Raw genomic sequence first — 10,514 nt, forward strand, 5'->3', positions numbered from 1 at the left:
ACGGGTTAGGTCTAGGATGCCCTGGCAGTGCCACGAGCACTTGAAGATGCTCCAAGGCTGTGGGAGCGTGGCAGGGGTCCTCGCTGGGGACCACCACGGAGCAGTGCCGGGGTGCCAGGCTCGTCCCGATGCCTCGGAGCGCGGTGCCACCGCTGCCCTCCCGGCCCTCGGCCGCTGCCCGTGATGAATCCCAGGCGAGGGCCCTCGGAGCGGCGTCCTCAAACAGCTCGGCGCTCGCAGCGAGCTGGTTTCCATCTGAATCACGAGGCTCCCGAAGTGGCTGCGCCGCGCAGAGCCGGGCAGACATGTGTGTGCGTGTGGGGCTGGATGTTGATTTTTCCCTGAAACAACTCCGGGCTTTATCAGTCCCATCTCTTTCCCACGGTTTTCTGTTGCCAGTGAGGTCACTGGTCCCTTTAAACTGGGGCTGAGGCCAACGTGCGGCGGGTGGAAGGGGGGCCGTGGGGAGGGGGGCGGCGGGCAGAGGGGGCCACGGGGCGGTTCACACAGCCCCGGCCTTTTACAGGAAGGCTCCGGAGGGCGAGCAGCGAGCGGAGGGGGGTGCGGGGGGGCCTGGGAACCTGGGAGCGCCGGCGCGGCCGCGTAATCCGTCACTCCTGGGAGATGTCTCATTAACCCATTAACCAGGAGGCTGGGGACGTGCCGGCAGCAGAGCGAGGCAGAGCCGGGGGTGTGAGAGGCAGAGCGCAGGGGAGGAGCCGCCCCGAGCCCGGCACGCACCGGGGGAGCCGCTCGGAGCGATCCCCGCACCGGGACGGCGCGGACACGAGGGCTGCGGGACACGCGTGGGGCCGCCGAGCAGAGCCGGGACGAGCCGGGCAGGGCCGGGCAGAGCCGATCCGATCCGATCCGAGCCCCCCCCGCCAACACCACCCCCAGCCCCTCGGGGCAGCCCGGCCAGGATGAAGCGGCTGTGCGAGGAGAGCTCCTCGGACACGGAGTCGGACGGCACCATCGACGTGGGCAAGGAGGAGGAGTACAGGTGGGGGCTGCCACGGGGGGCGCGGGGACGGGGTGAGGGGACCGGGGGGCATCGAGCCGACGGGGCTGGGGCTCGGGATCGGCCGGGGGGCTCCAGCGGAGACGCCGCTGCCGCCCGGCGGGGGGAGCCCCCGGCTCGGCCGAGCCCCCAGCGCTGCCCGGGGACCCGAAGGCGCCCGGGGGACGTGGAGGCAGCGGGGGCGGCTTCGCGCTGGGAGCGCTCCCCCGGCTGGTGCCGTCCTAATTCTCCTCTGCGGCTCGGGGCCGCTGGACGGGGCCGCGGGGGGTGCCCGGTTCCCGGCGTCCCTTCACCGGGGGTGCCTGGTTCCCCTCGCCCCCTGAGCGGGGTTCCCCGTGGACCCCGGTCCCTCCGCCCCCCCAGCTGCCGCGCCCCATCCCCTAGCTGGGATGAAGGAAGGGCTCGGTCATTTGTCCCCGTCCAAAATTCAGCGGCTTCTGAGCTCTTGTTTCAGTAGCCAAGTGCCCCCCGCCGCGTCCAGCAGGGCTCCGGATGAATTAATTCGCCTTTGCTGCCCGCTGTCCCCGGCAGAGGAGTCGCCCTGCCCGGTGCCAAGCCCAGGTTCTCAAGGGACCAAACTCACTCATACCAACGCGGTCCCAGGCAGAGCCGGGCACGCCTGACACCCGTACCCTGCAGGAGTTCACTGACCCCTCGCAGTTTCCGAGTGCATCAATATTTAACCTGCCTTCCTGGTGCACATGGAAGACATCCCATCGCTTCGCATCGCTGCGGCACCCTGAGTCTGTAGTACCCCGCTGGGCAAAAACAGAGGAATTTCTATAATGCTTTAATTCGGTGAGCAGTAACAGTGAATTTTTGATCTCGCTCTGTTGCTGCTCATCTGTTCATCTTCTCGAGTCAGCCTTAGAGGCAGGCAGTGCTGCAGTGTGGTGGTATTTGTGTACGTTTACATTGTGGCTCATGTCACGCAAACACATGGCAGAAAGAACCCCTCCTGCCCTGCTGGGTCTGCGCGCGGAGCGATGCAGCCCTGCGTGGGACGCGAGGATCAGGCGAAATGAAACACTTCCAGGTGGGGAGGGAGGTCTGGCGAGTAGGGCCGAGGGAGGGAGCCAGCGTCTGGATGGGGTTCCCAGCTCCATCACCGATCGTTTGTGTGGTTCGGGCAAACCAGTTCCCCGTACAGCGGGGATGAGTCACTGCGGGTGTGAGCCACGGTTCACTGTGCGTGCAGTGAGTTTAGGCTCCGGGGTCACTGCAGAAGTGCAAGATACTACTTGGGTTGTGTTTTTTTTTTTCTTTTTCCTTTTTTTTTTTTTTCTTTCTCTTTTTGTTTCAAATAAGCAGTCAAAAGAACAGTGCTGTAAATTACAAAACCAAACAAGCAGCAAGGCAGAAGTTTTAACCATCAGAGAATTTAGTCTCATCATCTCCTCTGGTTCACATCTGTCAGTCAAACATATTTTAAAAATATATTTCGCAGTAAGTGAGGTCTGCTAGTTCTACATCTGGAACTGCAGTTCCCAGTGAGCAACACGTTCGGACAGCTCTGCAGAGAGGGTTTCAAAATTCACTGCTGCGGACTCCTTGAGTGCACGCTCTGCATTCCTGCGCTGCCGGGCGAATTCAGTACCCCCTGCACGTGTCGCAGCGTCTGTGCAGGGCCCGTTCCCACCCCGTGTGTGCTCATCGTGTGTGCCTCTGTGTGCACGGGCAGCGCGTGTTGCGGCTTGCGAAGGCAGCCAGCACCTCTGCCCAGAGCCCACCCAGCAGACGCTGGAACAGGGCGATGCACGGAGCTGAGCGGAGCAGGGTGCAGAGCGTGTTGCGTGGTCTGCTGGTGCAAAACCACTTGTGAAAGCACCTCGCTTGGGCCCAACAAAATGTATTTTTAACGGGCTGAGTTCGGTCTCTTTCTTGGCTTGCTGTGCAAGCAGCACTGTCTCTGCAGAAGCGTCCTTAGCAGACTGTGGTTAAAATGCTCCACAAACCGAAACCTCCTCGGACTTGGCGGGGTGAACCCGAGTGTCCCTTCCCAGCCCTGTACTTCGGGTCGGGGCTGTGGGGTGCCACCTGGCCACCCCTTAGCGTCCCTGCATGGGGCTCTCTTGGTGACCCTTGGTGGCTTCAGCCTCACCGGCACCCAGCCGGCACGGGACGGTTTGTGGGGCCCTTCGCAGCCCGTCCCTGCCCCCTGAGCCAGACCCAGTTCCCGTGGCTGAGGGCCAGATCTCCGTCCCGTCACCTCCTGCTGGCTTCCCCCCGCAGCCGCCGGGCTCCTTTCCCTCTGGCTCGGGGCGTCCGTGCCGTCGGGACGCTGCAGCCCACCCCAGGACCGGCGGGGTGTGAACCGGCTCCTCGGGCAGCCCTCAGAAACCACATCAGCGCCGCCGCCAGCCTCACCCCGAGCAGCCCCCGGCTGCCGCCTGGGTGGGAGCTCAGGTGCCTCGGGAGCTATCGCGGCTCCGAGACGCGGAGCCCTGCAGACAGGGCAGGCTCAGACACGAGGCCGGGAGGTTTGCGCGTGGAGACAAGAGGCCGTGACTCCGGGGCTGGGATCGCTGCTTTTCCAGCCTCCCCGAGCCACCAGCACGGGCTGAGGTCGAAGGAGATGTGTGCCTGGTAGCAGATGGGCTGTCTGGTGCAGAAATGGGGCTGGGGGGAGCCTCCCGGGGGGAGAGTGGGATTCGAACTGTGCTTGGCTCCCCGTCCTTAATTGCTGAGCTCTGTGTTGTGGGTAAAAATGAGATGGGAACCACAGAAAACATGATTCCGGGGGGAAAACTGCAGATGGCAAACGTGTGTAAAGCATATGTGCAACCGAGGTTTCTCTCCAGCTAGCGCAAGGAACTCTTCCCTCTTCTTCCTTCGCAGCCATGTGTCCAGGTCCGTGTCTCCCACTACGACGTCTCAGATACAGGCCAGGAAGAAGCGCAGAGGGGTGAGTCCCGTTCCCCAGGGCTGGGGTGGCTGCGCTGTGCTGTGCCTCCCTGCCGCGGGCTCGGCTCGGTGCGCGGCGCTGCTGGCACGTCCTCGCGTCCTCGTCCTCGCCCTGGGGACGTGGCGGGGCTGCAGGGCTCTGTGCTGTCCCCTGCGGGACGCTCCCTCGATGCCTGCGGGTTCCCTGCAGAGGTCTGGCCTCCGAGCTGAGGGGGAGGAGGGAGGTTTCACCCGGTGCTGCCGCACCAGCCAGCCAGGGCTTTGCCCGGCTTTTCCGCCCAGCTCATTTACCTACGTGGCCCTCCTCAAGGTGCCTCCCAACCCGCCGTAGCTCCTAGCGCGTGCTTAAACCTGTGCGATGTGCCCTGTGTGACCGTGGTTTCCTCTCCCTGCTCGGGAACCTCCCGCAGATCATCGAGAAGCGGCGCCGCGACCGCATCAACAGCAGCCTGTCGGAGCTGCGGCGCCTGGTGCCCACCGCCTTCGAGAAGCAGGTGCGTGCCGAGCCGGGGCAGGGCAGCGCCCTCGGAGCGCTGCTGCCTTTCCCTCGTCATCCTCCCTTCAGGGAGCGAGCAGGTGGTGGAACTGGGTGGTGAAGCACCATTAACAAATGTACTAATGATATTCAGGAGCTCTAGGGAGGATAAATTCAACCCAGGCAGCGTTTCGCGGCTTGGAAGAGGCACAGAAATGGGGATTTTTTGATTTGCATTGGGCGGTCATGGGAAGGAGCTCCATTTTCTCCTCACTTGATTAAAAAAAAACCTGAGCCACTGCCCAGATCTGGGTGTCTGAGTGCTCCGGGGCGTCAGGAAGGTGCTGGGGAGGAGGACGCTGGGCAAAACCCAGCTTGTGAGAGGCGCAGAGCCCTGACCACAAAATGAAGAACTGCTCTTTTCTTTTTTCCCAACTCACAGGGCTCTTCCAAGCTGGAGAAGGCAGAAATTCTACAAATGACAGTAGATCACTTAAAAATGCTTCATGCCACCGGAGGAGCAGGTAAGAACCGCTCCTACAAGCGTGTAGGGGAGCTGAAGGTGACATCCCGGGAAATTCCCCCTTGGCAAGGAACGTCTCAGTGCTGCTGTGTCTTGCTGGTACCAGCCAGCACCAGCACAAACGCAGCCTTGCCTCCTTCCCAAGGGAGATATTTTTCCTGGGGGGCAGATGAACGCTTCCCAGCCTGCTGGTTTTTTGGTCTGGAAGCTGTGGGTCAGCATCCCACGGGCACGCTTTGGCAGAGCGGGTGGCGCACCCCACAGACCCACGGGGACGGTGCTGCTGCCGCTGTTGCTCACCCCACTAAGAGCTGCCCGGACAGAGCAGTTTCAGAGAGTTTGAGTCCTCCCCAGAAACAGAGCCTGCTTCCAAAAAACCAGCATTAAAGTCTGTGCCTCCTCCTTGGGATACATTTCCTGCAGGGGCTGAATTCTGCGTGGGGACTCTGCAAATAAACAAGGCTTTTTTCCCTCTCTGTCTCTTTCTGTTCTTTTTTTTTTTTTTTCTTTTTTTCTTTTTTTTTGTCTCTCGGTTGTTATAAGAAGAGAGGGGGAGCCTGTGCGAAATTCAACAAAGGTCTCATTTGTACCGAGACCTCTGTACAGCCCCTCTGTCCTGTTCCAGTTAACAGGATGGAGATCACAGCTCCAGTAAAGAAGCCTCTGGCTTGCTTACCACCCACTTTTGGCTTGCCGGAGACATTGCTGGCATCCAGGCTTTGGTTCAGAGCAGTAACTTGGTCTGGAACATTTGTTTAGATATTCAGTTTGACTGCACTGCAACAAAGGGCCGTATTGTCCCGAGAGACCCCGGCAAGCAAAGTGGTCCAGTGCTTCGCCGTGCTGTGACATTCTCTGCTTTATTGCTTACCGCCTCATGAAGCTCCAAGCAGGGAGAAGAAGCTTAAAAATCAGCTGTTGTTTGCATTTTATTATTTTTTTTTCTTTTTGTGGCTTGGAGCTTTCTCATCTCGGTAGTCCTGCTTCTGTCTCTGTCCTGTGTCCTGCAGCCAGACATGACTGGGACCCAGGCAGAGGAAAGTGGTGCTGAGGTGTGTGAGGAGGCTCGCATCCGCTGCTCTGCCAGGCCTGGGGGGGTCTCTGAAAGAGGCACCCAGCGCACGTCCAGCCCGCAGGCATGTTTCCAGCAACAATAACTGATAGAGCCCAAAAAAAAAAAAAATTTCCTTCCTGAGCATGGCTAAGGAAACCTCTTACTCATCTCACGTGCTGCAGTAAGAGGCTTCATGACCCTGGCAGTTTTACCCCGACGAGATAACCGCGGGTGCTGTTCTCACGCATGCGAGCGTCCAGTCCTCTCGGACACCCACTTGGCTGTCTGCTTCAGTCGTATCACCCGGCAGCAAAGTGCCTCAAGTGAAATACACAGTGCATTAGAGAGGGTAGTGAGACTAAGGCACATTCCTGCACGCCGCTTGGACTTACCGTCACCCGTGTCCTCTCCCTGCAGGCTTCTTAGACGCCCGAGCTCTGGCTGTCGATTACAGGAGCATCGGCTTCCGCGAGTGCCTCACTGAAGTGGTCAGGTACCTGGGCGTCCTCGAGGGACAAAACACCGCCGACCCCATCCGGCTGCGACTCCTCTCCCACCTGAATAATTACGTGGCTGAAATGGAGCCGTCGCCGGTGGCCACCTCCCTGCTGCCCATCCAGACGTGGCCCTGGTCCTTCCTCCACGGCGCCGCCGGCCCCGTGCAGGTCCCGCGACGGGAGGCCGCCCCCGCTCCGCTCGTTGTGACTGCGTCCTCCCTGGCTTACCCGAGCCCCGCCGTCAGGCCGGCTCCCCTTCGCCGCGTCCCCGGCGACATGCTGCCGTCCCGCCGGAGCCTCCTGGCCGGCAGGATGGCCTCTTCCAGCCGCAGGGCCCGCGGCGCGGGCTCCTCCGCAGCCGTCGCGGCCGTGCCCAGGATGCCGTCGCCGACGGGCGTGCTGAGAGAGGGCTCGTCCAAGGGCAGCCAGATCGCCACCTTCCTCTTCTCACCGGCCTCCGCCGGCGTCCCCGTTCCGCCGGCTTACACAGCGCCTGGGGCCTTGGGCGCCGCCGTGCAGGGACCCGGGATCAGGGTGGGGGCATCCAGGATCTGCCGCTCCTGGGCGACGGAGATCGGGGCTTTCTGACCCCCCCCCCTGCTTTGGAGACGGGAGTTCTTCAGCACTCGCTGCCTGCAGGCCTGAGAACAAACCCAGCTGACCAGGCATCTCTCCTGCTTTGCAGAAGCCAAGGACCCAGAAAGAAAATTCTCCTTACTGTCCCCTGCCTCCCTCCTCGCACCGCCTTCCTCACCACCGCTCGTCCTCTCCCTCACAGCGCCCACAAACGAAACTCCCATCCGCTCCCACGCTCATCTGCACGTGGCCATGCTCCCGGCTGCGATGGAGGGGGCACCACAGACCCCGGCCCCATCCCTCCTCCTGCAAACCCCTCTGCGGAGCCGGGCACTGCCCTCCTTTGGAGAAGAGCCAGCCTCGAAGCACGGCCTCGCTTCCTCGGGGACTCAGAGCTCCCCCGGAGCCCTGCTCGTGCCGCTGCCCCACGACGTGTCCCTGGCTGCAGCACCCAGTTTTGGTGCGGGGAGATGGGTGCTGGTGGTACCCTATGGGGCTGGCTGAGCTCCCCGTTTCCTCACTGCCCTCCCAGCTGCTCCTGCTCGCGTGCCCTCGGTGTGGGGCAGGGGCCGGGCAGCGCTGGTTCCCAGGGCCTGGCCGAGTGCTGCCAGCATGGGGCTCCGGCAGCCCTCACCCCGCACCCAGGTGCGAAGAGGCGAGGTGCAGGGTTTCAAAGGGACGCCTGCGACCCAGGGGAAGGCTCTGACGCCAAAGTGAGAAGAAAAGCACTTCCCTCTGCCACTCTCCCTGCCGGAGCTGCCTTGCCTCCATCCCCTGCTGAGCATGAGACTGCAGCGGGGGGAGCGGGTCGACCCTGCCTGCCTTTGAAGTGCCTCCCCCCTGTTTTCTCTTAGTCCCACATCCTCACCCTCTCCTCCCACAATGTTTCCTTTCTTCAGCACTGTGTTTTGGTCTCGCATTGCGCATCCCTTTCCCGGGCCAGGACCAAAACCCACGGATGCTGCAGCGCAAACCTCAGCAAGCCCTGGGTCTGCACTTGTCTGGCTCCTGAGAGCTTTTTCCTGCCTTGTCTCGTGCCCCAAGACATCTGATGCAGCAAATGCTGCGGCTCCTCGGGCTGTCTTCCCATCCCCTCTCCTCCGGGCAGGAAGGAACAGAGACAAGAAGCTCTCGAGCTGCCCTGCTCCTGTGCTGCCTCCCTGGTCCTCGGGGTGGTTGGGGAGCTCCTCCTTGTCTGACCTGAGCGGCTGCGTGCCCTGGCTCCGTGCCTTCGCTCGCCGGGACAGGCGTGCAGGACCGTGCCCACCCCGAGGAGTCTCACCCGCCTCTGCAGCGCTGTGATGAGAAAAGAGAAAAACCCGAGGAGGTCAGCACAGAGCTACAAAAGGAGGGAGAAGCTCTCTCTCGAAGGGCAGAGACTCCCCGTGCCTCAGGTCGAAGGCGCAGCCGGTCAGACCGTGCGGGCGAGCTGGTGGCTACGTTCCTGCAGATCGTATCTGCCGCGTGCATGTCGATGTGTGCACCCGCTGCTGTTGTCAAAGTCAGGCCCTCCCAGGCGTTTTGATGAACGTCATCGCACTTAACACACAGAAATGCCTCCGCTACTTCTCCTCACCCCGTCCCGAAGTGCCAGTGCGGCCGGGAACCAGCATTGCCCTTCAGCAGAGCCGGTGGAGGGCCCGTGGGCCACGGCTGTTCCTGCAGCTGGCCGGATGCAAGAGCTCACAGCAAGTAGCCCGGCCTCGCTCCACGCTGCGCAGAGCTGTTAGATTCACACGCTGCGGCACCCAGCAAAGGTGTCCAATAAAGTCTTTCAAACCCCTGTCCTCGTTGTGAAATGTGTTGGTGTGCAGGTGTCCCGCCAAGCGGGCCTGCCTGGATGAGTGCGAGCTTGCAGCAGGTAAACTTTTGTTCCCCCTTAAGGTTGAAAAAGGGTAAGGTTTAGCTTTACGGTAACATCCCCACGGGTTGCCTTATAGCTGCCACTCACTGTGACTGGTCCCGTGGCTTTTTACTTTGCAAACCACTACACGAGCTGAAATCAGCGGGGTACTTGGCAGCACTTGCCCCGAGATTGGCAATAACCTGTGGTTTGGGAGCAGATCAGTTCATCTAGCTCCCAGCATCACAAAAACACCAGGGAACCAGACGGGTCCAGCAGAGCCTCGCAGCCAGACTCCGAGGGCTGGCCTCTGTCTCCTGACCCTTTGCAGGCAGGACCAGAATAACCCCCGCTGCTTCTGGCTGTTGGGAAACGCTTTGGACAAAGCCACAGCTGAGAGCTCGCCTCTGTTCTGGGGAAAGGCCCAGTAAATGATCCTGGTGGAGAAAGATGCTGGGAGAATTTTCTGGGGAATGGTGGGAATTCAGCTTCCTTTCCCATAACTCCTTCTCGCTCCAAAATGCCTTTCAAAACCGCCCATAAATCCCTGCCTTAAGTGCTGCGCTGGGAATTGCTGGAAGGGAACGACTGCAGCTGCGATGGGGGGAACGCAGCATCCGTCTGGAAGCGCACAGAGGCTTCCCGAGCAATAATGGGGCCATTGACATCGGCTGCCCCGACCCGGCTGGAGGCGGTGGCGGGAGCTCGGGGCTCTGGCGTGGCCTCAGCCGGAGAGGAACCAAATTGCCCTCCGTGGGAGGCAGGCATACAAACCAGCCCCGCGGGCTGCAGTGGTAAAACAAAACAGAGACAGTGAGAAAACCACTTCCTGATCGCTGCTGATCAAACGGGAGCTGGAGCTGGTGGGAGGGCACGGGTTCAGGCCCGTGGGGTTTTCTCCCCACAGTGCCGGGGTGATTACAGCAGCAGCCCGGGACCGCATCTTTGCTTTTTTTCCCAGGGTTTTCCTTCGCCTGCACGGCTCCCGTAACGCAGCCGGGCAACTTTTGATCTACCCTGTAGGGGAAATCCCCGAACTCTCCGAGCGCTCCTCTCCATCCTCATTCTTCAGGCACAAACCACGCTGAGGAGGCCTCGGGGAACGCGTGGGCTGCGCTCAGCACCGGGGCTCAGCACCGGGGCTGAGGATGCTGAGGGTGCTGAGGGTGCTGAGGGTGCTGAGGGTGCTGAGGATGCTGAGGGTGCTGAGGGTGCTGAGGGTGCTGAGCACCCCTCGCTGCTCCCGGGGCTGCCCCCGCACGGCCCCTGCTCCCCTTCCTCTCCTTCTCCCCGGGGAGAGGCGCTCCCTGCCCGGCCCCGCTGCGTTTTTTGGCTCCTGGAGCAGTCCCGGCCTGCCCTCTGCTGGTAATTTCCCGAAGCTGGAAGAAATCCCGAGCTCAGGAGCAGAGATTGGTTCAAAACTCGCCATCCTTGTTGGAAAAATAATAATAATAAAAAAGGGATGTCTTTTAATGTCTTTTATGATGACCACTGGTGATCGAGGCACGCTCAGCCACGCGGCATGGCCGTGGGATCACACCAAATATTGCAAAATGGGGATTATTACCACTGCTTTGCTGTTGTTGCCTTTTATTCTACCCCTCTCAATTATCCCATTGGA

At 61.2% G+C, this 10,514-nt stretch overlaps 1 protein-coding gene across 1 annotated transcript; it reads left to right on the forward strand.

Annotated features, from left to right (window-relative positions):
- The first annotated feature begins 606 nt into the window (after positions 1–606).
- On the forward strand, positions 607–8,834 carry HEYL (hes related family bHLH transcription factor with YRPW motif like). The gene is made up of 5 exons (XM_084496877.1): positions 607–1,003; positions 3,860–3,926; positions 4,336–4,419; positions 4,843–4,924; positions 6,395–8,834. The coding sequence occupies exons 1-5, from the start codon at positions 924–926 to the stop codon at positions 7,060–7,062; spliced, it is 981 nt and encodes a 326-aa protein (XP_084353003.1). The 5' UTR covers positions 607–923; the 3' UTR covers positions 7,063–8,834.
- The last annotated feature ends 1,680 nt before the right edge of the window (positions 8,835–10,514 follow it).

This window comes from Aythya ferina, assembly GCF_964211825.1.
Source record: "Aythya ferina genome assembly, chromosome: 24".
Lineage (NCBI taxonomy): Eukaryota > Metazoa > Chordata > Aves > Anseriformes > Anatidae > Aythya > Aythya ferina.

Bases quoted from the DNA above. Each gene is read 5' to 3' on its own strand.
- HEYL (XM_084496877.1), top strand. From the start codon at position 924: ATGAAGCGGCTGTGCGAGGAGAGCTCCTCGGACACGGAGTCGGACGGC. The intron at 1,004-3,859 runs GTGGGGGCTGCC...CTTCCTTCGCAG, and splicing joins GGCAAGGAGGAGGAGTACAG to CCATGTGTCCAGGTCCGTGT. The intron at 4,420-4,842 runs GTGCGTGCCGAG...CCCAACTCACAG, and splicing joins CCACCGCCTTCGAGAAGCAG to GGCTCTTCCAAGCTGGAGAA.